Source organism: Patagioenas fasciata, chromosome 7, assembly GCF_037038585.1.
Source record: "Patagioenas fasciata isolate bPatFas1 chromosome 7, bPatFas1.hap1, whole genome shotgun sequence".
NCBI classification, from domain to species: Eukaryota; Metazoa; Chordata; class Aves; order Columbiformes; family Columbidae; genus Patagioenas; species Patagioenas fasciata.
In genome coordinates this window covers 8,411,561-8,438,414 of record NC_092526.1, presented here as the reverse complement: position 1 = coordinate 8,438,414, position 26,854 = coordinate 8,411,561, and the positions used below count along the sequence as shown (strand labels likewise).

At 42.3% G+C, this 26,854-nt stretch overlaps 2 protein-coding genes across 2 annotated transcripts in view; one reads left to right on the top strand and one right to left on the bottom strand.

Annotated features, from left to right (window-relative positions):
* GPR39 (G protein-coupled receptor 39) overlaps positions 1-11,369 on the top strand; it is an 82,549-nt gene extending 71,180 nt beyond the window's left edge. The window contains exon 3 of the mRNA XM_065841571.2: positions 9,257-11,369. Coding sequence (XP_065697643.1) covers positions 9,257-9,768 — 512 coding nt within the window. The 3' untranslated portion in view covers positions 9,769-11,369. The remainder of the gene's footprint in view (positions 1-9,256) is intronic.
* LYPD1 (LY6/PLAUR domain containing 1) lies at positions 8,516-26,772 on the bottom strand. Its single transcript, XM_065841572.2, has 4 exons — positions 26,685-26,772; positions 25,343-25,612; positions 24,138-24,275; positions 8,516-10,355 (listed from the first exon to the last, which is right to left on the bottom strand). Exons 2-4 carry the CDS (start codon positions 25,392-25,394, stop codon positions 10,120-10,122), a joined length of 426 nt encoding a protein of 141 aa, XP_065697644.1. The 5' UTR covers positions 25,395-25,612; positions 26,685-26,772; the 3' UTR covers positions 8,516-10,119.
* Between the last annotated feature and the right edge of the window lie 82 nt (positions 26,773-26,854).

The window sequence follows — 26,854 nt, the reverse complement described above, 5'->3', positions numbered from 1 at the left end:
TGGAACAGAGTTGACTGTTGCTTCAAATGCCAAGTTGATATTTGCTGTGAGACGTAACGGTTTCATGATTGTTTACCCACCTACATGAAGGAAAGCACCACGGAGGGCAAGGAGGGTGTGAAATGCTCTTGTTATTATGGGCTTTTTGTTTCATGGCAGCCGTGGCTGCATGGGGACGTGCCCAGGGGTCCCTGCACTGCAGGGGTGCTGTTGGGCACCCCACTTCCAAATGTGTCATCCAGTTACAGTGTCATAGACTAAACCACCACTTCTGTGTAAAGTTGTGCACATTTAAGACTGAATTCTAGCTGATGACGAGCACTAGGATGGTGTGAAAGATTAAAGCTGAGGAACAAGATAAACTCATATTTGAAGTACAAATTTTAACATAACAGAATAAGCGACCATTAAAGACAGGAACTTGCATGGGAAGATTTTCAAAGGTGCTGTCGTCGCTGCGTAACAGTGGCTATAATGTGTTAACATCTCCATAATAATTTTTAAGCAGTAAAACTAAAATGATTTCCTCTGGTAATGTTGAGCATGTATGGCTTTTAAAAGCATATCATGGCTTTAATCACTGTTTTGCAAAAGGGTCGCTCGTGTTGAGTAACGATAGCTCTGTCATGAAACCTCCTGGAGAATTTTTATCATTTTACTGGTGTTTGCACTGTGGAATGACAGTATTTAAAAATATTTGAGAAGCAAAACTTGACCCTGTTAAGAACTGAAGATAATCGGCAGACATTTTAAATTGCTAAGAAGTAAAACTGTTAACACTTGTATCCTCTGTGATTACATTCTCCACGTCTACGTTCCCCTGACAACTTGTGGTGCACCCCGTATCGCTCTACCTAAGGCTGAGGGCTGTGAAGTGAGAGTGCAAAGCAAAACCAGCTTATTCTTTTGCAGGGCTCTGTTTGGCAGGGCCCTGTTTGGCAGGGCCTGTGGAGAGCTGTGCGACAGGATTCCCACCAGCTGTTAATGTTTTAATGCTGCAGAGTCAGAAAAGATTTTACTGTAGTGCCCTGTAAGTCCCAGCTGGGTGGATCAATGATACACAGGCATGAAACTTTGGTTCAGCCCCATGTCTCTCATAATTGTCTCCTTGTTGAATGGGAATGTTTGTGTTTCTCAATCCAATACACTGTTTATCCGTTGTAGAGGACTGAGGTCCAGCAGAGGCTGGCGCAGCAGCACTCTGCAAGAGAGCACAGGTATTCTTCTGGGCAGGTGCCTTCAGCATTAGTTTCTGTGAGAGATCAGGTTGCTGGAAACACAGTATTTGCCTCTCCCTTTGCCACTGTGTAGCTGGCAGGGTATTGCTGTGCTGGATCCAGCCAGGAGCAGCTCTGTGCTGCCACTCAAGGAGAATCAATGTGTGCAGGAGAGCAGGGAGGATCTGAACAGAGCAAATTGTTGGGTGATGCAGGGATTTCAACTGCAAAGAGGAGTTGTGGGCACGCTGTTGTTTTGTTGTGTTGTTGATTTGACCCAATGACAAAACACTGGGCCAAAACATCTGGTGAGCCAGCTTGGGCTCAGTGATGTCGTAGCACCCTTAAGGGTGCTGAGGCGGGGAGAGCGTAGTCCAGCCCGAGCAAGAGGACGTGTGCTTCAGATTCTGGTAACGTCTGGGTCTCAGTGATGATTTACATTGGCAGGTGGTCACTTGTGAAATGAAGTACCAAAGCAGCTGCGGGTCTTTTTCTGATGCCGAAAGTGGCAAATACTTGTGTGAAATTCTCAATATGTCGGACAATTCCAGTTATCTATGGAAGCTTTTCAGGAAAAACATTTCCTGTGTTGCCACTGCCTCACACTTGAACACTTTGCTATTTTGAGTAAAGAAAGGCTGTTTATGGGAGGAAAGCATGTGTTGCTTTAGCATTTGTGATGTGGCGAAGACTCTTAATGGTGTCTTAGGTTGGAAGAAAGACAACAGCAACCTATGAATTAAAACATGCAGGTTTGGTTCATTTATTGCACCAAGAGGCAACTTGGTTCTTGTCAGTGCCTCTCATTCATTGCATTGCTTTGTGGGACAGCACTGTCCCATCACCCAGCTGTGCTCACTAATGAGACATGGTCTTATTGTACAGCACCCATGAGGTCGGGAGGAGCATCGTGAACGCTGGACAGACCCCAGTCCCTTTTAAGGCAATAGAAATTGCTGGTTTGTTGGTTTTTTGCTGGGAGCTGTTGACAGGATCAGATTTACATGGAGCTGGTTTTCAATTGTTTGTCCCAGGCCATATGCTTAATCCTTCCAGCACTATTTATAAAGATTACTGGTTTGTTACTGGCTTCTGCTCAGTTTAAACCCATTCTGAGAAAGGCTGTGGTGTGTGTGCCAGCACCTCTCCGTGTGGTTGGAGATTCGCCTGCTTGTGCTCATGACAAAAATTTTGTCTCGCTGCCTCCTTTGTCCGTTCTCCCTGCAGCAGCAGCACCAGCAGGAGCAGGGACCGGGTCTGATCTCAGTTGTGCTTTGCCCCTGGAACCCCTGTCTGTGTGGTGTAGACATGAGGTGGCTCCGCAGCAGAGGCAGCGAGTCACTGACGTGCAGCGATGCGGAAACTCCTGTTGTGTGAGGAGGCTGCACAGCGAGCCCTGATCCTGTGTCAGATCCCCATGTGAGCCTGCAAATCTCCCTGGCGGTTAGAAAAACTCCAACGGGGAAATCACCGGGAGATACATACTGGCCGTCTCTTCTGCCTATAGTTACTGCCTGAGTAGGGATAGTTGTTGTCCCCTTCCCTTCCAGAGAGGCATTTTTGAAAGGTTAATCTGTGATTCTGAAAGTTGAGGATAAAAGGAACAGAGTTGCTGAATAATTTGAGCTTATACAAAATGTATGTAGCAATGCACATATTGAATTTTTTCAGGGACTATCAAAATTTATTGTCCCTTGAACTAAATATTGACATAGACAAAGATGTATCAATATTTATCTCTCAGGTTAATACGTTTTTATATTCACCTCAACGTACATCAATATGTGCTTATTATTATTATACTGTTTGTCCTTCAACAGAAGAAACTTGTATGTGGGTGAGAGGAAAAGAGGAGTCTTTTCCTGTTTTAAACATCAGGCCCTTTACCCTGCACATGGAGCACCCTGCAGCTCCCATTCAAACCAAACCCTTGTTGACAGTTGTGACACTCAATGCACTGAATACAGGATTGATTTGTGGAAATGTGAACTGCTGCCAGTGGAAGGGGCAACAAACCCACCACTTGTGTCTTGTAGACTGGTTGCTTGGTGGCACTTCCCATAGTAACTCTAAGAGCGAGCTACTTCACTGCCCGCAGAAAGGGAGGGGTGGTGCAGAGGGCAGGACATGGACTGACAAAGACTTTGGTTCCAAGCTCCAGCTGTGAGTCGCTGCCTATGAAACGATGCTGTAATGTTGAACAGGGGGACAGCTGCAGATCAGTTAGGAACCCTGAGGTAAGCTAACCTGAGGCCTGTGTTACAGGTGGCCCTCTGCGCCTGCATGCCAGCTGGAACTTCAGTTATGGGCTAACACTGTAGAGAATGCAGTGGCCTATTTGAGCCTCCTGCATTTGTTCTAAGCAGCGTTTGTGGTCACTTCGCTGTGTCTGAAGGACTATCCTTCTGATCTGTCCCATTGCCTTTTTATCCTAATTCTTGATCTTAGAGAACAAGAACAGAGAGGTTTCCTAGCTAACAATGACGAAGGCTGCACAAAAAGGATGCACGTCTGCACCTGAATGTTTTAAGACTTGTTTGGGATCTATAAAGGCCTTTTAGCTCATGATTTATAGTACAGGGACCCATTTCTGTGGAGATAGCGGCTATGACAGACAGAAACATTGCAAGTTCCACAGAAGAAATGTCGCTGTTCCCCCTGGATCTTGCTTTTAAACCTCCTGACGTTAAACAGCAGGGAGCTGAAGTGGGGGGTGCGATAACCAGGCTGGGAGCAGCAGTAAGAGGTGTGTTCCTCTCTGCCCTACCTGCACACCCTTCTGCTCATCAACAGCTGGGTGCTGCTGCTCAGAGACATAGAGGGGTTTGAGAGACATGGTGACCTGGGGGTGGCTGAACACTATTCACCAGAAGCTGTTAAAAAGCTGAAAGTTTGGATCTGAAATTCTACCTGGTTGCTGGTAAGCTAGAGAAACTTCTCTGAACTGTTACCTGCCAGAAACAGCTCCGGTAGGGAACCCTTGAGGCTGGAGAAGCGCAGTCTGTGTTGCTCCTGCTGCCACCGGCGTGGCCGAGCTGTGCCAACAGCCATGCGGTGTCATTCTGGTTGGTTTCTTTGCTGCACTTACAAGTCAGACTCACAGCAATGAAAGGAACAGCTGTTTATAAACTGATATTTAAATGACAATTGTCAGTAGACAGTAAGCATATGGCAGCTGACTTGTACGTGGAGCAGCAGAGGCACAGCGCAGATGCTGGGAAGACAGCACTGCGTCGAGCTGCGCTTGGGAAGGTCATCTCAGTCACTGAAGGCTGCCTTTTGTGGCTTTTTCTTAAAAGCTAGAAAGACAAAAAATTAATAACTTGTAGCCTTGTTTCTAATGAAAAGCAAGATTTTTGCGTCCTGATTAAAATAACAAATATAACATAAATATGTGCTAAAAACATTGCCTCCTGAAAGTCACAGTTGTAATTAGTACTGGAGTCTCTGCTTTTTTTCCTTCTCACAAGTTATTAGTGACTGATACTATTATATGACCACCAAGAACCTGATTAGCAAGAAAGTGCATTTGATTGTGTTTTCAAAGCTGTATGTAGCAGAATCAAATACGGACCAAGTGCGTTCCTCATGATTCATATTGCTTTATGACAGCAAACTTAATATCGAGGGATGCTCTCAGTATTTTCTTCTTTCGGTACCCATGGTTGGAAGGGTTTGTGATTAAGACATAGGGTATTAAAGTAATGTTTTGTGCTTGAATATAGATGGGCCAAATATGTGAAATGAGCACTAAAAAAAAACCTCCCTCTAACCAACCACATTGCTGCCTGCACTTGACTTTTAACTCATAACTCAGTAACCATATGTTTATATTCCTCTGACAATTGCCATTTAAATGTCAGTTTACAAGCAGATGTTGAGACCCTGCCTTTATGCCATTAATTAAATCACAGAAAAGCAAAGTTTGAGGCTGAATAGTGCTTTGGCTCACAACGATGGGTCGCAGCAGTCGGGCAGACCTCGCTGCACTGGGGTGGTCAGGGTTTGGTGCCACCGGAGCTCGTACATGGTCACCACAACAGCCTCGGTTCATGGGCTATGGCAGCCAAATAGAGCATGTCATTGGCATTTCCTAGTGACAGTTATAATTTTGTAGACAGTTCCAAGTTTTATGGGATGGCTGGCAGACGCCAGGGTGGAGGGAAAATGTTGGACTGTAAAAGGAGATGGATTTAAGTGCTCAGGTGCAGAAAAAAAAAAAAAGACAAAAACCTATTCAATAGAAGAACAAGCAAATTCGGGAAGGGTGGAGAAGGAAACCTTCTCTACCAGACAGTTGCACGTATTTAAAATCCTTCCCAATAAAGTTCATAATGAATTTCGTTTAGTCCCCTATGGCCCAGAGGAATGTTCCAAGTAATATAAAAGTATTGCTAAAGAACAGATGACTGCCAAACTCCAACTCTGTGTCAGCAATGCATTATTGATATTATTGGCACTTAAACGTTAAGTTTCTTTTACTACATAAATGATCCTTTGTCACATATTAAGAATACTGTAAGATCCATTTTGGGGAAGGTACAATAACGATTCCAAAATTTAAATCATTGTTACATTTGTATGCTCTGTTGTTAAAGAGGTTTGGGGTGTGGCTGATTCTGTTGTTGTTGTTGTTGTTTCTCCCCACCCCCAGATTAAAATAGCAGTTAGTTGAATGTGATAATTCCTATTTTAGGTAAACTATTTTGTGGCTGGTTTATGGTTAGCTTTAAAAAATGGTTTTTAGTCAAGGATCTTTACATCTTGTTGTTATTGTTACCTTGAAATATCTACATCAATGTTAAATGCATTATAAGATCAAACACTTGGTTTAAGGTTGAGATATATTCGCTTAAACATAATCAAGCAGATAACACAAAAGCTCCTGGCTTCTCCTGGCACAGACTAATGCACTTTTGATGATTAAACCAAGTCATTCAAACGTGTGCTGGAAACTTCAAGCACCAGTGAGGGAGGGCACTGGACCACAGCATTACTTTGTTTATAAACATCATTATTGCATGGAAGATAAATCTCTGCTCTCATCTAGTGTGTCACTTTGGTGCAGTCATCAGGAAAATGGGGGAAAAAAAAATGGAGCCACTAATTTTTTTCACTGTAATGAGGAGGAGTGGAAGGGAAATCTGGATACGAGACGAAATGCGGAGGAGTTTAATTCCTAGCAAGCAGCAAGCTCTAGGGGAAAAAGCATCCGTTTACATTCAAGCTGATATAATGTTCTTTAAGCACCTTCTGCACATTACAGTACAACACAAACTTCTACAGCCTGTGTACAAGTTCCGATGGATTCAGTCAAAATATTTAATATGCTAAGGGCTGAACATAACACTTTTCTTCCGATGCACTTCAGTTCACTTCGTACCTCCAAGCGTGAACAGTTGGAAAAAATACTGTGAATTTCTCAGCATGTTTATTTCCATGGTGCATCTCCTTTGAATCAACAAGCGTGGTTTTTTTTTTCTTTTTTTTTTTTTCAAGTGTAAAAAAGAACAATTATGCTTCCCTGGAAAACAACAAAGTTTTACGAAGATATCCTCCTCCTCCCCCCCCGAAGACCAATCTCACCCATGCAGTGCAAGGGCACAAGCAGCTCTTTTCCCACTCGCCATACAGGCAAGGTGTCTGAAGAATATAAGATAGAATCTTACGCATTTGTCAGTTTGAACTAAAAAGGAAGGTCAATGGCAAAAAATTCAGCTACAAGCAAAAAAAAACCAATCACAAATGTCTAAGCGCTGCATTTGTGCTTTAAAGCTGAATGCACGCATTGTTTGCTCACAGTGTTTCACAGCAGCATTCATAATTTAGGAAACTATTAACCAGCATGCGGAACTATCCTGTTTGTAACGAAGAACAAAAAAAAAAAAAATTACACTCTAGGGCTTATTTTCTTTTCCCTTGAAAGAATAATCTGGTAATATTTGACAAGAATTCTGCAGACCTGGGTTTGTGGGCTTTGTGTTCAAGTTGCACAGGACAAAAAACCACAACAGAGCATCTATCCCTTCGCTGTCTCTTTCTAAGGCCTGTCACAAGTCATCTGCTCAGGGCACCTTATTTTCTGTTGGTCCAGGCCAGGACTGCGACCCCTGTATTTGGGATGCTGACAGCAAAGAAAAAGCACTGAAAGCTAGAAAATTTGCAGGACTAAAACAAAATTCAGATCAGCTGATGCCACAGGTACTGAAAAATGAGAAGGCGAAGAGTAGGGCAGCCAAGCAGAGAGGCATGGGGTTGTGTAGAAATGGGAATGAGAATAGACACTGGCTGAGGAGAGTTACGGTAGTTGAAGAACAGAAAATGGCAAAGGTATAGGCATTTATCGCTTCCCTGCTGAGAACAGCCTTCCAGGGCTCTTAATCTAGTGCTTTAAGTTGAAAATAGACTATCTCCTCACTCCGCCAAAATTATTTTGACATTAAGTGATTACAGAAGCAAATGATAAAAAGACAGCTTTTATTTGGTATCTCCGTGAGATCATAAATTAGTTTAATTATAGCTTTCATTAAGAAAATTAATTAAAAAAAAAAAAAAAAAAAAAAAAGACATTTCACATTTTTCCTTGCTCGGGGGTGGTTATGGAAAGCATTTGGACATACCCTGTTTAACGCCTGGCAGTTTCAAAGTTATGAAAAATCTTTCTCTTCTGCCCTCTCTACCACCCTCTCTTCCCCCATTACATTCATGTCTTCCCACTAGTGAAGTATCATTTTCCTGGCTTGAAAAATTAGTGCGTACTATTTCAGAATTGCATTCCTACAGTGATCTGTTCAATGGGAGCAAGCTGACTTAGTCTAGACAGGTAAGAATGAAAACGTTTCTGTGCTTCTGTTGAGAAAGGAGGCTAGACACTGGAGATTAAATATAACCAACGCCTACTGAAGTGAGAACTATGCACTTTCGGGATACTGTCCTACTGTTTTATGCCTCTGCAGCAGGGAAACTAACCTGCAACAACTTCTCCCTCTACCTGTTTATATCAGGTGTGTTTCCTGCAAAGAGAAAAAAAAGTAGAAACAGTAAACTGTGGGCTGTGTTGTGTTTCACAAATAATGCTTGGTGGGGGGGAGCACCAAGAGGAATTGTTTTGTGTACCTGGTATTTCATGCAAGATGTCAGATTTCCAGTGCTTATGTTGCAGCAGAAGTGGTGGAAGCTCCTTTCCCCTGCTCTTCTTCCTGCCCAGGACAGCCCGCTCACATTCACCCATCCGTTTCTTCACTGCTGCAACCCTCAGGAACACTGGTCCAGAGGCAGAATTTTCAAACGTCCAACACTTAAGTCACTCCCTTTTTAATGCTATTAGTGATGCAGAAACATGTATTTATATTTACATATAAATACAAAATGGTCAGATACCACATTTTTGAACATAATTTATCATCTGAAACTGCTTACACTTTCATGACTAGGCTTGGGTTTTTCTCATTTACATTCATTATTTAATTCCACTGGAATCTGATTTTTAAGAAAGCCCAACATATCTTAATTACCATAAAAAGATCATACATATTTTACTTAAAAATATCTTCTGTAAGAGGAAATTTACCAAAAATAACACTAAATATATTATGCATACATTTTTTTTAAAGTACAAACAAGAATCTGATCTCTTCTGGGTATTGCCTGATCCAATATGGCTATAGGTTCTATTTATTTTGTTTGTTTTTCAAAGTAGAGGGAAAGACATAAGTGCAAGAACACAAACCAAAATAAAAATGCATTCTTTCCAAAGATACAGATATCAATGAAAGAACATTTTGAAAACTAATAAATGACAACAGGTACAAAGAAACACTATCCAAGCAGTACGCAGTTTTTTGTCAGAGCATGTGCTGCAATGACCTTGCAGCAGTATTAAAAAACAACAACAAAAAAATGCTACTGGCAGAAAAAGCTGTCAAGCAAAACACTGAAAAATCATTACTATTTCCTAACAAGTAAGTGCAGAACTAAGTATTTGATGTTTTTTTTCCCCCCATATATGCACACTTGTTTCTTCCTCTTTCTGTTTGCAGGACTGATTGTTGCAACTCTGGCAATATGCTGGATGCCAAACCAGGTTAGACGGATCATGGCTGCTGCTAAACCAAAGCAGGACTGGACTGTGCCCTACTTCAGAGCGTACATCACTCTTCTTCCCATCGCCGACAGCTTCTTCTACCTCAGCTCAGTGCTGAACCCCCTCCTGTACAACATCTCTTCTCGGCAGTTCCGCAGTGTGTTTCTGCAGGTCCTCCGCTGCCGCCTGACGATAGAGCACGCCAACAAGGAGAAGTTTCTCAGAGCCAACATGAGCTCCAGCACCAGGAGCAGCCGGTCTCTACGCCCACTGCTGTTCCTTTCCTCTAGGCGCAGTTATTCTACAAGAGGCAATAACAAAGTTTTCTTGAGTACTTTGCAGAAGGAGACAGAGTCTGACTGCAGTCCAGAGAAACCACCAGAGTCCAGCTTGGAAGTAGTGCCACTAGAGACTAGTGCAGAGCCCAGCTCAGACGCACAGAACGGCCTTTGTGAACACCAAGTATGACTTCATAAGGCAAAGTTAATGATTAGCAATGAACTTAAAACCATGGAAATTAAAATGACTGAGGAATTGACTGCATCTTAAAAGGAACAACACAGATGGATTTGTTTCCAATTATGCACAAAGGCAGGAGCTCTGTATCCTGCTGCTGGGATTTTTAAGTGCGCACTGGAAACTCGATCTGCTAACTGAATTCATTAGCTGCCAAAAATATCAGCCCCTCTCTCCCCAAAAGCACTGAACTTCCCTTGCTGTTGACAGGGATTTGGAAACAAACAGAAAATAATTGTGGTGTCTTTGAAGAAAGGAAGAGACAGGACAAACTGTGCCAGGGCAAAATCTCTTGCTTGAAGTTTAGCAATACAAAACCAAAAGAGCCATTTTAAGGAGCAGAATGGTGGTTGTCACTTGTGCCCTCGGCACCACGCCGGAATTGCCCCTCTTCTTTGGTCGGGGTCCATTGCAGAGCGGAGTGTTGCAGCAGCTGATGCAAACAGAGTTCACCTTCCCGGGAGAGCAAAAGGACTGGTACCCAGCAGAGGCTATCAGACACGCTGCCGAAGATGCGCAGGATTTGCGATACATGATTCCTGTGACACAGAGCAAAGGTTACTTAATTTGATATGAACACGGTTTTGCTTTACAACACAATTCATGCTTGAAAACTTGAAAAAGGAGTTTACATTTCCAAAGCAGTGCTGGTGATTAAGTCAGACACCTCAGCTGTGACACGGCTAACAGCTCTGTGCTGCAGGAGCAGCACAGTCACTCTGGTTTGGATTTTTCTTTTATTTGATTCTGGTTGGAACCAAAAATATTACAAACTTGATTTACATAATGTATATCAAATGATGCATTTTATAACCAGAGTTGTTCATCTTTTGGAATTAGCTGTTTGAATAGCTATAACTGAAATGCAGTTAGTTTAAAAATGGGTTTCGTTTCTGTTGCTGAACATGTCTGAGTTGTTTAAGGTGTCCACATAATTACAGTTTTCTATGCTATTAATTTGTCTTTTGAGCATGTTTTCCTTGTTCTTTTTCATTTGCCACACAGACACAAGTAACCATGAGTGAAAGGAAAATGACTATCAGCGAAACTTTCATCTCCCCCCTCCTCTTTTCTTTTTTTTTGAAGAAAAACTAAAAATACTTTTCCAGGTAATCTCACTTCTTGTTGTCTTTGAAGCTTAATACCCTCAACAACAATTTCCATTTGTACAGAAATGGCTTTTCCAAGTTGAATGTCTTCCCTTTTAAAATGTAATTTAATTTAACCTAATTTTAATTAATAATCAAATTTATAATTTCTCAAATGTTCTTTACCTGAAAAAATATTCGAATGCACACAGCTGTTACTTTAAGATGGTTTATAAGGGCATTAAAATACACAGTTGCATTTTCCCCTGTCACAGTAAAAAATAGTTGTGGCAGTTCTACCTCCCATTACTCTAAAATTTTCCTGCAAGTGATACAGTAGAAATTGTGTGTTGGAAAAACAGAGACATAACACATAAATAGATAATGGAGGTTTGCTTGTATTGCCTTGTGGTTACGAAAAATGTAAATATTTCTAAGGATAATAAAATCACTAATCTTTTTGAATATGGGATTCTCAAAAGCTTTTTTCTTCTGAAAGGTAAGGGAGCAGAAATCCCTTGGAGAATGGTGCCTCTGTATCCTGTAGCACAGTCCCAGAATGTTTTTAAATACAAAGTGATCAAGACTTTTTTTTTGGAGGAAGTGAAGCAGGAGCATGACCTGCAGGTATGAACTTAAGAGTAGCTGCAGATAGTTGTTCAGTCAGTGGAGACTTGGAAATAAGCCCTACAGCACCTACACAGTCCAGTAAACACCTCTGCAGTAGTGACTGCTAACAAATGCCGTGTATGGCAGCAAAACGCCGGGTTTGGGTTATGCTCAGAAAGAAGGATTTCCTGTCTTCAGAAAATTTTAATTAAAGCAATTCTTTTATACTGTCACAACATTGCTGTCATCCCCAAAATCAGGGGATTTCCCTGTTTTGTCTTCTCCCTCTGCAAATCTGAACTCTGGAACATGTTTTAAGGCTATCTGTCTAGTTAAACTTATGAAGAGAAACCCTCAAGTCAGTACTAAATCTTCCTCTGTCTCCAGTGAGCTTCAATCAATCAAAACAGCAGGTAGAGCCTTTTCTCAAGAAGGAAGAGGAGCTACAGGCTGTTCTAGCAGTAACAGCAAAGGCACACAGACCAAGAGGCACAGTCTTTATTACTATAGCTTGCAAAAAGAAGAGAGCTCTGGTTCTGTTGACAAACCACTGCTGTCAAGAAGCCTCAACTGTGCTGCCACTGATCAACTTAGAACACTGAAATCTCAGCTGATATATTTCAAAAAGGTCTTTGTCCATGTTCCTGTTGCAGTCTTCCAAGAGCAGGGGCAGACATGACCCTTCCTATGGCTATGATTAACTTTCTTCCTTCCCCCTGGAGAAAGGAATCCTGTATTCAACAGAACTAGGCACAGCGATTGTTCTTCCATCTCTAATCCTGTATCTTCTCATCACAGATTCCTTCCCTGCAGCTACAGCCACCCAGCAAACTCAGCCATTCCTCAGCCTTCTGTATGAACAGCAGCAAATCTCAACTTCCTCCTCAAAGACCAAACCTCTACACATTTTCTTACAGTGTCAGATTTCCTATTCCCATTGTTTTATGCATCACATTCTTCCTGCCATCTCCTTTTCACAGGACTCCTGCAAAGCTCTGTTCACAATTTGAACTAGTGAGTGACTGATTAGCTTAGATCCCTGAAACATCCTATACTTTGCACTTTTCCTGTTGATTAGGAGCCTAGAATTGGTAGTATGGTGAACAAAAAGATAATGCCATCTGAGGCACATTTTCACCAGGCAACTTCAGGAGAGCTCCTGCAAAAAAAAATCAAAGTCCCACAGCTTAACTCCATGTCTTTAAAACAGTGCTCTTCTCCAGGAAATATTCCACAGAATAATCCTGACTTCCTTTTGAAGTCAAAATACAGTACTCCTACACAGATTGAAATTTTACAATTCAAAGTTTCATGCACAAATGGACAATGTTCATGCCTAATTAGAATAATTTAGAATAAAAAAATCCCACTGTAATGCTTCTCCTGTAGCTTTTCAGTAAATACGTTTTACAATAGGAAGTTCCACTCCCAAATAATTGTTTACTCCCATTCCCAGCCCTAGTAATCTGAATTCTAACAAGATTCTTTACATGATAAAAGTGCTGACTTTTAATTAGGTTTTCAATAGCTACTTGGCCAAAGACATACCCTTCACATCCAAATCTTTTTCTTTAAGTCCTGATTGATAGCTTCTTTTGAGCTCCCAAATCAGCTGTTAGCATACACTAATGCTGCTTTTTCCAAAACATCAGCTATGAACTAAACTTGATCAGCATCGAAAGGCTGCACTTTTTCCTCTAATTTTGCTGTACCCTTGTAGCAAGATAAAATGAAAACAGGCATGGAAAATTGATGTAAAAAAGAAACAATGCTAGCACTACAGGAACAACACTTTTAAAACACTTCAGCTATGACTTCATTTTTTTTTTAACCACAAGTGTGAAAAAGTAATGATACTTTCAATAGCATGAATTAAAGAAACAGACGAAAAATAGTCTTAAACCTTCTTCCTATCTTATTGTGATTCTGGTTTAATTGTGGTAGGAAATAACTTTTAGTACAACTGACTTCCACAGATTGATGACATGAACAGAGCTTGCCTTGCTCCAGCAAACAGGATATCATATCATATAATATAAAGTACCCCAGTTACTGCAGCTCACCCAGTGAGCTCAGTTCGGACAGTGTTGTCCTTTCCAGGTTAGTTCTGGAGAGTAGCTGCTTTTATAGCTCAAGGGTGCCTTTCCTCAGACTCCTCTCTTGCAGTGGTTTATTGTACTGTTGAGCAGTTCTGAAACTATTTGAGATCTTCCTGAATCAATTGCCACCAGCAGGCTGAACTGCAGACTTCTTCAAAGTGGTTATCTGCCTCACAAGACTCATACCACAGACATAACTGCTAATTACCAGATATTCTTGCTTGAGCAATCAGCTTGATACATTCATTAAGACATCATCTAGAAATATAACTGCAAACCTTTTTGGGAGGTTTTCTTCTACCTCAGATTGTTCCAAGTTGCTGACTAGGGAAGAAGACTACGAATTTTACACTTTGTTTTTACTGGGATGGGTCATTCCCAGCTACCTACCCTCAACAGTTTACACTAGTACTCAGTATGTTTACCAATAAACAACTACTATACTTACTGCCCAATCTCTGCTGGATGAGTAACAAATACCTCATCCTTTTTCATGGATTCAGCAGCCCCTGACAGCAGTGTGAGTTATGAATAGGCACAGAAACTATAATGATGTTTTACTCTGAAATACCTACTACTGACCAATTGCTTTTTTTTCCTTCATTTTTGGCTTCAAGGTTTGTGGAGTTGACTGAGGATACAGTTCAAGTACTTTTAAGAAGAGGGGGAGTACTGGAATATCTGCATTATAATGCAGTAATATTGCACACCCTCTCCTTCCTCATACTCCTACTACAACTACTAAAAAAAAAGAAAAAACAAAAAACAAACCAGCCCCCCCAAAAAACCCAAATCCACAAAACCAAAAAACAACCACCAAAACAACACTAAATTGGGATTAAATCAGGCATTGCAAATTACTCCTAGATTGAGTAACTTGCCTGTCATTACATCTCTCTCTGCCCCACATGATCACACATTTAGATAAGTGTCAAGGCCCCAACTACTGTTTCTGCAAGAGTTCTGTTTTATTTTATGCAATGAAGTGATGAAGGTGTAAATCTCAAGGCTTTTCTAGATTTCCTGCTTATAGTACTGATTTTTCTCACCTAGATCCATGCTATACACATACCCCACTGCCAACTGCCAGGCTCAACTCCTCTGCTCAGCTGCAGTCTTCTCCTGTGCCCCACACACCCTGGCACTCTTTTGGCCACACACAGCTACATTCACTCTTGATAGCAACAAACAATTCAAGCTACAATTTATTTAAATCCAAAAGTAGAGGTCTTCCACCTACCCTGTCTGCAGAGCCCAGTACATATTCGCTTGAATAACAGCTTAACTTGTTACTAGGACAACCAAAAAAGGTGACATCACACCTACTTCTTACACCCTGTGTATGCAGGAAGCACCAGAAGATCCAAGCTTTTCTCTTACTGTTTGAAAAGGACCTCAATTAGGCACTTCTGATTCTTGTGTTACAACAGGTACAGACAAAAAAAAAAGAGCAAGTGTAAGCGTGACTCTCCAACTTTGGAGCCAACCATAATCCTAGCAGTACGTAAATTCAGTTTGCACCTGTCCTTGCAAGACTGTCCTTCAGCAAAATGCAGTCTCTGAAGCCAAAAGAGGCAACTGGGGTACCACCTTCAAGATAAGTGATCTGATTTCCAAAAAAGACAGTTGCCTTCCCACTCTGTGACCCAACTACTCTGAAACTGCTTTCTGCATGGCTCACCTCAGAAGGAAATTGCAGCCCTCTGCTTTACCCTGGAACACGGCATCCTTGAGCAATGACAAAACTGCCTTTTCAAGATTGGACCAGGAGTCGGAAGCATACGCAGAGCCATAGCTTCAGGCATGTACAAAAGTTTTATACCGTAAGTAACTCAAAGTTGGCAAGCTGATCAAGATAAGTGTTGAAGTGCACCATTATGACTCTGGCAGAATTTCTCTACTCAATTCTTTTAGATTTGGAGCTTCATCTTGCCCATCTCCTCCAAGCAAACAGCATAAAACTGGGCAACAGCGGACAATTCATATTGTGGCACACGCAATCCATGTGAAGCCCCCAACAGTTGTCCCCAGCTCAGGTGTGAGCATGTTTTCATGAGCTGTATGTCATTTGTTTTGGGTTTTCTCTTAATGATGTTCATGAAGACAAGCCCAAGGACCATGTATATGAACTAAAACTTTCCCTTCGTTTCAGTATCCTGGATAGTTCCTATTACCATATTTCACTGAAACTTTCAATTTTCTGGTCTTGGTGAATCTGCAACTTTTCCTTCCTATTGTGTTTAGACTTGATGTCTGCCTATTCATGCTTGCATTGTGATTTTGAGTATGTATTTCATCCTTTATTTCTTGCACTAAACTGTCACTTGCCTCCACTCCACTTGAGTGACATTCAGCACCTAGTAGCAATTATAAAAGATCTTTTTGGGATGTCTGGTGAAATCTAAAATGAGAACTTACACTAGCAAGAACAACATGTAAACATTTAATATCCCTTTCTGAGGTACATAAAATACACATGTGACTATTTCTGGACTTTACTATATCAGTAATGTTCAAAATTGGATTCAGGCTACACACAAAGAGGCTTCTAAATTATGTTTTTTAGTTTCCATATTAGGTTTTATCCCCATCTATTTATGCCTTCAGTAGTTTTGCTATGATAACTGTCTATTCCTTAGCTAGTACTTGTTCACATACATCATAAAGTGACAGACTGCAAAAGGTCCTGTTGTGATTTGCTCTGTATTTTATAGAGAAAGTGAATATAAGTATTTTATCTTAGAAGGTGACTGAATATTGAAAAGCAATCATTCTTCTGACATTGTGCTTCCCCAAAGTGTGGGTTTAGTCAAATCATGTTTTTATTCGTTTAAAATATGAATTAAGCTTCCCCAACATAAATCCCTTCATCTACGATTGTAAATACACTGTTCAAGCCAGTGTAAAGTATAAGTATATTCAATCATGTCCTCTGTGTTTCACGATTTTACACTATTCCTATCCTCATCTTCTCAGCTTTCTCTCTGGAGCTCACAAATGGTTTAAATAATTTGCACCTTGACAGAAATTTTATCATGAAATTCATTAATTGCTTTATAAACAGCTAATTAAATACTGTAAGCAACCATGATCAGTGTTTTCCAGATGAAAAAATGGAGGCACTGGGATGAAGTGACTTGAAATTGACTGCAAAGCTACATTACAGACATCCTGATTTTTAATCCTGTGCTTTATGACTGTAGCTATTTTGCTCAGATCTCCTCTCCCTTTCATGCATTCAGTAGACAAGATAAAACCATACTCATGAGATCAGGCTCTTATAGAGTATAAAATTCTATTTTAAAAAAACCCCAAAACTAAACTAAAACACCCCCCACCAAACCCCAGCTGCTTGAATTAGCATCTTTTCATCATAATTTTCTATGAAAACTTACAACTCCTCTATATATCGGGCACTTTTAAAAGTTGCACTTTTTTGCAGGAACTAATAGGAGGCTTTTGACAAAGACTGGCCTCCTCACTCTCCTTCTGACCTTAGCTGACGTGACATCTTGCAGAAATTAAATCATCTTGCGAAAAAAATGGACAACTGTTGACCAACAGAGGACAAGGGTTTCAATTACCATGGTATCTCTTTCTAAGTCATGCCTTCTAATTCTGGTACTGGAAATATGACTCAAACCCACATTGTTAATAATGTAAATAACAGCACAAAGTAGCCTTTGTCACTGCCTGCAGCATCACAAAGCAGAAGCAAGGCATTAAACTGCTTAAAAATGCATAGGTTGAGAAAGTTAAGTACAGCTGCTAATGGTAGTATTATCATTTCCCGCCCCGCCCCACAGGAGGCTACAAAACAGAAGCCAAAGCTCAGCTTTAACCTGCATATCTAATTATTTTGTTTTCTACTGTCCTTATTCATTTCTCTGCTCTCTATTGTGGACTCACAGTCAAGCACTAAAATACACAATCTTTCAAACAAAGCTGGGTCACAGCCTTCCATGATCTGTGCTTTCCTGATACAAAGGTATCAAGATTTAAATGACCTTGGATATCAAGACCTAAATACACTTGATCTTCTAGCAAGAAAGGTGAACTAAGAGTTCATTTTCAGAATTCCGTATGAGCACTTTTCTTGACAATCCTCATCTGCTGAATTGAACTGGGAAGCCACAGTCCTTCTGCCTTTACAAATGTTAAAATGCTATACTCTTCTAATACGTCCCATAAATAATTTTACACCTGAGTAGTCTTGTTACATCCTACTAATTAATCTCAGCAATTTCAATGGAATGGCTCATATGTTTACACTCACATGCCAGTACCTTTGAAATCCATTCAGCTTTTATATCTCCAGCTATTTTCACACTTACAGCTTTACAGCCTGTTCAACTTCAGAGTACAGACTTGCCCAGTGTTTATATTACTTTTTCCAAACTTATTTCAAAAACTTATTGGTAATTTGGCAAAATAGGTAATATCAAGTTTTCAAAAAAATATCCAGACTACAAAGGAAAAATGGAAATGAAACCAGTTTGGATTAATTAAAGCAAGCTTGCCAATGTTTTGATAAGTTCACCGGGAGCTAAGATGAGTGATACGGTCAGGCGACGAAAAGTTTTTGAAAACACAGAGTCACCTGTGCGTGAAATGCAATAGGAAACTCTTAAAGGAGGTCTAAGAGACTCCAGGCTGTGGGCTTGTATCCTCACAAAATTCATTTGTATACCTTTCATACAAGTCTGATAAATAAACTAACATAAAAAGCTATTGTCCATGTCCTGTGAAAAATGAAATGCACTGGACCGGATCTCACAACTTCCTTAAAATAATATAGCCCTTCATCACTTGGATCTTTGTTATGACTTTCAAGTCATAAACTACTTGAACTGTTAACTCTGCTGTTGCTTTTCAATTTTTAAAGGCAGTCAGAACTCAAATCTACTACATACTGTCTGTAATTCCTCCTTAGCTGATGTACTTAGTCCAGTTCATCCCATATATGGCTGGAAGCTTTCTGAGTAACCCAAAGGTCGGAAGAATTGATTAGTAAGAAAACAGCTTTGGCACCTGAAAAAAAACCCTGTTTCTGGATGGTGATATGTCCATAGCTCCAAGTCTTCAGCACAGTACAAATTAACAACATATATTGTAAGTCTTATTCAGCATCAAAAATGGAAGGCATGTTTCCAATATTGGTTACTATGCCTTCATTTCATTGGGCACCTGGTAGCATGAGATACAACGTTGTATGTAACAACTGTCACACGCCAAGTTTTTAATTTTGTTTTCCGCAGTAAAGATTTATTATATTATACTTTTATTTAAAAAATAAAGCCAAAAAGTTATTTTGAGTTATGTTCATATGCTTTGACCAAAAGAGACACTATAGAAGAAAATAAAAATTAAAAAACAAAACAAAACAAAACAGTGCTAGCTCAGTGGATGTTTCTTACTGTATCTAAATGGATACTGGGGATGCAGCTATTACCTATAAAACTTTAATGCCTACAGTGATTCTGAAGACATTAAACTTTGTTTGCTGTTTTAATCATTTTGTCAATAAATATACACCAGAGTAAAATTCTCCCTTGACACAAGTATGCAATTAGCATTAGTACTAATGGATGCTACACATGAAACCAGAAAAAATACATGCTTCTGTAATCCTCAACAGCCACACATGAAGCAACTTAATCATGGCAGCAATACAATGAGAAAAGTTACATACATAAATAAATAAAAGGATAGTCCAGCGGTGAGATTATGATCTTGTTCATGATGTTCCCATGCACTACTTCTAAGCACACAATTACAACAATTGCTTTAATTACACTGCTGGATTATGTACTATATAAATACATTAAAAGGACCATTGTAAACCAAAGAGAAGTTTCTTATTGCAGGTTAATAGAAATAGTGAGGTTGTTTCCTAATTCAATTGCTAAAGGAAATTCATAAATAATCTTAGTTTTATATAGATGAACATTTTAAAATCTCAGTCTTGCTACTGTGGATATTTTTTTTCTTTGTAAAAGTAAGTTTCTAAAAGCATATTCACAACTACATTAGAGCACAAAGATTCTTCAAAACATACTCATGGGCAGGTTTACTTGCGAGTTCTGAGAACTTCAGACTGGCTGCTTTCTGGGCTGATTGTCTCATGCTTTATGCCTTTCTGATCTATGCTCAGTGTCAATTTTCATTTTGGCTTAAGTAGGTTTTAGATCAGTCTTAATGCTCAGATAGCTCTTGCCTTCAGTAAAAGGTTAACTTCATTATCAATGTTTTCTGTGATATAGGTATAAAAGCATATATACATTATATACTCATCTACATATCATCAAGATGTTTCATATGATATATACCATGGGATTTCTTTGTTCCTACATATATTCTAAAAATGCAGGAGCATGGGAAGGAGAGAGGCAAGTGGGAGAGGGGAATATGCCATGGGTATTTCCGCAAAGCATCTGCAAGTGGAATTATTACACACACGGACTTTGTCAAACTTTTCATTTACACAGTTTTCAAACACCTACTTATCCAGTTGAAGAATGCACTAGAAACATATCCTTTGGGTTAATTTCTGTGAGACAAAAATTACTTGGTGTAGTGCTCAGCACCACTTCCCATGCTCACTGTTCTTCCCTCTAAACGAAGAAAGCACTGACTTTTTTTAAAAAAAAAAATTAAATTAAATAATTAAATTTTAAGATTTTGCATTGCAGGCAAAATAACTATCCTGTACTTCTGTATCTCTCACTGGAAGAGAACAGTAACATAATTGCATAAAACTCGTTCTCCCAAAATTTTTAAATACAAATCCACTTAAAGTGAGAAAAATATTGTGTCAGTTACTTGACAGAGTCTCCAATTCTGCGCACTGACAGATCCCCAAAGTGCAACTGAAATATAAACTCCCATAGCAAAGTGCACATTTTCAGGGGAGGCAGAATTACACTAGTTCCACATAATCACTTAATCAGATACATGCTTATGTATGGCTCAATTCTCAATCCATTTTAAAATTGTGAAATAGAGCAATTTTGTACCTGATACTACAAACAGCTGGGATACCAAGCCTGTTGATCTAATTTGAAATATTAGTGACCAATACCTACATTCTTAATCACTCACACCAAAGGCTGTGACAATAACGGCCACTTTTTAAGCTCTGGGTTAGGAACATGCCTACACTGCTATTATTTCTCACCTGAAGCAGAAAAGTACTTCCTAAGATTGGTTCTCCAGAAACTGAGATAATCTTCTGTGAGAACACAGTAACATTTGAAGCACTAACCCCAATTTTATAGCAACTGAAGAAGAGAGGTTTCTGACTACTATCAGGCATAAAGAACTATTTACACCATATCTGAAAACTGCACAGTTGTAGTTCTCCACTGCAATGGTTGTATAAAGTTTAATACAGAAATGAAGCTGCACCACAGAGCTGTCATTGCACAACTCAATGCACACTAACAAACATGTAAGGAAAAAAGCCACCGGCTACAAGCTGGGCACAGTATCGGAGGCACACCACAGAATATAAGTCAGCAACCCCCCTGATGGCAAAACACACACACAGACTAATGGATACTGCAAAGGAAGGGTGACTACATCAGTAGGTTACTGATTCAGATCATGAACTTTATCTCAAAATATTGCATTTAACTTTAAAATAAGGTTTAGAAGAACTTGTAACATTTAGCTCACTGGCACAGATATATTTTATTAAGCAGAAAAATGAGTTAGTCTATAAAAATTAAATTACACTCCTTTGGCTGTATCTAGTCAAGAGGAAAAACTCTAATTATGAGATTGTACTGTCAAATAAATGCAAATTCACATCTTTCATATTCTGGGTTAAAAATTCAAACTCAAGTCAATTATAAATTTAAATCAATATTTGAAAGACTTCAGCTTCCAATGATAAGCAACAACCAAAATAATCAAGTTATGAAATATACTGGTAGAAGTAGAATGAATTATTAAATAAAACTTCAGAGAATAAGGCATTTATATTACACACATTTAAATATCAATTAGGAAAAAAAACAATAAAGGATGATGAAGTGCATCATCTGTTTTTACAACCAATCCTCTCTAGAATTGATTGAGGATGACACAGAAACTAAACTTGCCATGTAAATTTCAGCCAATTTGAAATAGTTAGGTCAAAAATTTAAATTTATTCACTAGCCGAAATTTACAATCTCTAAGCTTAAAATGAGTAAGAACTGCATTTATAGAAGGAAATAAAATTAAACAGAGCAGTGGTACCTGCTATGCACAGCATGTTAGTTACCTCCCAAAGGGAAAATCCAAGGATCTACTCAGAGACAATATAAAATCACACAGAAAAAAACCCACCCAGAAGTTTAAGAGCTCCTTATTTGCTATATTGCAAATCAGTTTCTTCATAGGAGTAAGGACAAGTTATGCATCAATGTATGTCTAAAAATCTATCCAAACAGTTCCAATTTGCATTTTCAATGTGTCACAGTCACACTGGCTGTACTGCAGCCTGCTAGTCTGAGAAGAGGTGCTGAACTGACTGTTCCCTGCCACACACACAGCACACAAGTGGCTGTCCCCTAGCCTACCTGCAGGTGTACGTGTGCACATGTGCAAGCCCGCTTATCCAGAAGAATTGCACTTCCATCTGTGAGGGGTTTACTTGACTGACAACACTTCTCTAACCTTCACCTGAAGGGAAGATTACAGATATGTTTCTGGAAGGCTGATAGAAAGTGAGCTTGCACCGAGATGAAAACATGAAGGAACCAGGGAAGATATTTTAAAAAAACCCAAAACCCAAACAACAAACAAGTAACACCAAACAACTGTTAAGAATTAAATGAGAACTGACATTTTTGTCTGGGTCTATATACCATGTTGATAGCCTTTCAAACTGCCACAGCATCCATTCAAACCTATTAAAAATACTATAGGACCTGTGGTGTACAAATAGCAAAGCCTTCAAACATTCATATAGATGTACCTGGACTTTAAAAGTACCTTGCAAACTGTAACTACCTCGCATCTCTGATACCTTTCTCAAGTAAACTTGAGATAAAATACCCAATAATACATGGCTTCAAAGAGATTCAACTTTCTTTAAAAATATAACTGTTTACACTGGGGAGCTTCTCAATATTTTAGAGAAATACAGTCACTGTGGATGGTGTTACCCAGGATAAAACAGTACCAGCAGTTCAGCTACTACTCCTGATATGTAACAACAATTGTTATTACTTTTCTATGATTCCTAATACAGTGATCTCAATGTACCAGCACAAATGGAACTTGCTGATTGATAAAGACTTTGAAAATACTAATGAACAGTTTCTTAATGCAAAGAACCAATGTCACTGTTCCAGACAGATGGCTGCATACATTTGCTAGGTAGAGAGGCATTCTGCTCTTACTGAAGGACTGAGAAAGGACAGACTACAGCTTAATTTATATTAACAACAATTGTTTACATCAGTAAACTCCATGGTCTAAAGCACTGACCGCATGTGCGAGATACACGATCCCAGAGAGCAGCTTCCCCTTAAATGAGGGTTCTGAAGTCCTGATCTGCCCTCTGCTCCTTAAGCCCACTCCTTGGTACAGAGGTCACACAATGAGCTATTCCTGGCTTGCCCTTTTCGATGTCCAGTGTCTTAACAGCTGGCTGCAGCAGAGCAGGACTCTACACCGACTTGGACTCCCATAAACGCACTTCCTTGCTGCCCCACCCACTCCTGAAGTCCCTAATAGAACTGTAGTCTTCTATTCACGTAGATGGCTACAGAGCAACGTGATGGTCTAAGAACTGTGACAGTTCTTTGTACAACTCAAAAGTCTTCTATGATGCTGAATGAAAAAAGCAATTTCTAGCACAGTTCAAAAGACAATAGAGGGGAGACACAGAATCACAGATAGTTTCCTTTCAAACACATCCATCTCCAAATATGCTAACTGAATATTAATTACAGTATGGGAAAAAAACCCTTAGACCTAAAAAATTAGTATGATAAATATATCCACTTGCTTCCTCCCCTGCACCCCAAATTCCCCCAAATGTTTTCTTTATATTCTTCTCTCTCTTTTGCTTGATGTTTTCTTTCATGGATGAAAGCAAAGATGACTACACTTCCCTTAAGATGAACTTTCAGAGAATATGAATTGCTAAAGTAAATAAAAGAAAGGAGGGAATTACTAATTTAATGCTCTTCCATCTCTTGGGGAAAAAGCCCATGTAATTAACTGTAATGAGATTAAACTAACTTGTTATTAATTTCCCAGTGCAGGAAAACTAAATCTGAGACCCATAAGACTGTGTATTAGCAGCTTTATCAACATTTGGCTTGCATCCTTCAGTTTTTACACCACTTTAAAAGGCAAATTATTAACTTTATTGAGTTGCAAAGTCACTTAGAAGTAGAAGAAATTGAATCTGGTCCCCTTAGGTAGGAATGCCAGATTCATCTGTCACTGAAGACAGTAAATCCGTGGAGTCAAAAGCAACAAACACTATCCAGCACAAATAGATGTATAATTATTAAATTCTTACCAAAACTTTTTTCCATTACTTCTTTCTGACACATATCTTGGACATTCACTGTACAATTCACGATGAACTCTGGAGCAGAGCAATCGTTATTTAGCTGGAACTCCTCACACTGGTAGCACTGTATTTGCAAACCCAAACCTGGAACAGATAGAATTTTGCTCAAAATAACAGTAATATTAGGAAAAAAAAAATCAACACATGCCATAAAGCTTCCTTATCTTTCCCTCGTCTCATTTTGTTGTTCCTAACTACTCAACAGCTCAACGAAAGTATGACTTTGACAAAAATGACGTAAAATAACAGTGCTGCCCACCTCGCTGAGACTATATCTTATATGCTCAGCACCCGGTACAGAATGGGGCTCCTTTCCGTGGGGATTTCGGGGCAGACAAGCAGCTCTTCCGCCGCTCCGGCGCTGGGGACGCTGCCGCCAGCAGGCGGCGGGACACCGGCTCCGCACCACTGGCCCCAGGTTGCCCTCAGCACAGCGGGCTAAAAACTATCCGCGCTTCAGGGAGAGCAGCCCGGCTAATAGATACGCTTCGGCTCTTATTTGTGCCGACGGGTTTACTTAGCTACTAATTAATTACACGTGATTTAATTACTATTATGCCATGCACAATTACAGCTGCAGAGCATCCTTCACCTCCCTCCTTTATCATACAAACGCGGTGCTCCGCACAGCTCTCCGGGAGCTGCTCCTCCCAGCCCTCCGCCCGGCTCCTCGCCGCAGCGCGGCGGCTCCCGGAACCCCGTCGGGGAGCAGCGCATCGTCCCGCAGCGCGAACCCCCAGCCTGTGTGTCCCCTCCTCAGGGAGCGTCGCGGCGGCCGGACTGAGCCCGCTCCCCGCAGGGCTGACCGCCAACCCGCCGCCCAGGGCAGGTGTGCGCGGTGCAGGCGGTCAGCAGGCGGCATCCTCGGAGTCTGGGACCGGCTGCTGTCTGCGGAGCTCGCCTCGCCCCGTGGCCTGCCAACGCTGCGGACACCGGGCCGGGCTGCGCCCTCGCCGGCAAAGGGGAGTTCTCCGGGCCGCGGGCAGGACGACGGGCTCCGCTGCCCCGCACGATTCCCGCTGCGCGCCCGGCGCCAGCTCCGTCGAGGGACTGCGAGGGGACGAAGCCTCCCCGCGGCCACTGCAGGCAGCGCCGGGCAGACCGAGATCGCCGGAGGTGCCTCCGGGGAGGAGCGGCGCGGAGCCCCTTACCTGGAGCCAGGCACAATCCCCAGAAAGTTGCAGCGAGGAGAAAGAGCCGCATCCTCCCGGAGCCGCGGCCGCCGGGCTGGCGTGCAGTCGCGAAGGGGCATCAGCAGGAGGGAGGCAGCAGAGGTGCCGCGCACTTGTGCCGCTTCCCCGCCGCCTCCGCTGCGGAGAGGCGCCCCGGGAGCAGGCGGGGGAGCCCGCCCGGCTCCCGCCCTGCCCAGCCCCGCACCGCGCTCCAGCCTCGCCGGAGTTGAGCGCTGAGACTGTAAGAAACTGTACGAAAACCGAGAGCTGGGGGGCGGCTCCCCCTCCCTCCTCCAGCACCATGTGATGCCGGCGGAGCGGGGCGGGGATCCCCACCAGCCGCCCCGCGCCTCGCCTGCCGCGCTTCGGAGACCGGCAAAGACAAAGTTCAGCGACGGAGACAACACCTCATTCCTGCCCCCGCACGCAGCCCGGCCCGCACCGCCAGCTCGGCGTCGCACTCCCGGGCTCCCGCGACCCTCTGCCCATCGGAGCGGCTCGCTCACCTCCTCCTCCGCTCCTCGGGAAGCGGCTGTGAGGCGCTTCGCTCCGGCCCCCCACAGCTTCCCCGCCCGCCCGAAGCCCACAGGTGGCTGCCGGAGCGCAGCTCTGGGCGAGTCACGGGCCGGGCGCCGAACAGCGCAACGGCACCACCCGCCTCCCGCAGACGCCCCGCACCGCCACCTTTCTCCGGGAGGGACCGGGGGAGGGCGCGGGCCCACGGGTGGCCCCTCATTCTGACAGGTGCCGGTCTCCCCCTTCGGCCCCATGAAAAGGGAATTAAAGCGTAAAAACGGGCGGGAAACAGGCCCGAGTGGCCGCGTACGTGTTGGTGCGACATCCCCGTGCTTCCCCCGCGGACACACGCCCGGGCTGGGGGCTCAACAGCCCGCCGCTCGCTGCCTGCAGGTGGTCCCGGGCGCCTTGACGCCTCTCCGCCGGCGGGGCGGGCTGCTGCGGCGGCCGTTGGCGGGGGCGAGTGGGCTGCGCAGAGCCGTTGGCGGGGCGGGCTGAGGCGGCGCGGGCTGAGGCGGCGCGAGCGGCAGCCGTTAGCGGGGCGGGCTGAGGCGGCGCGAGCGGGAGCCGTTAGCGGGGCGGGCTGAGGCGGCGCGAGCGGCAGCCGTTAGCGGGGCGGGCTGAGGCGGCGCGCGCGACCAGGAGCCGTCGGAAGCGCCACGGCAGCGCCCGCCCGGGTGAGCTGAGGGAGCCGGGGTGTCGTGGCTGCGGAAACGTTATTCGCGCCGTTTTAACCGAGCCTGAGGGGGTGACTCGTCTCCCCCCGACAACCACGTATTTCTCGTTGATCGTTTCACAGCCTTACCTGCAAGGGAAGAGTCTCAATCAAGCTTAAATTTCTCCTCAGCCGCCGTCTCGCGAAATCCTCCAAATGGCTGAATCCCACTCGCACGTGCGCTGTTCTCAGGTATAGTCTGCACGTGGTCACGTGTGCGGGCGCTGCCCGGCGCTGGGCGCCTCCTGTCGGGCTGCGCC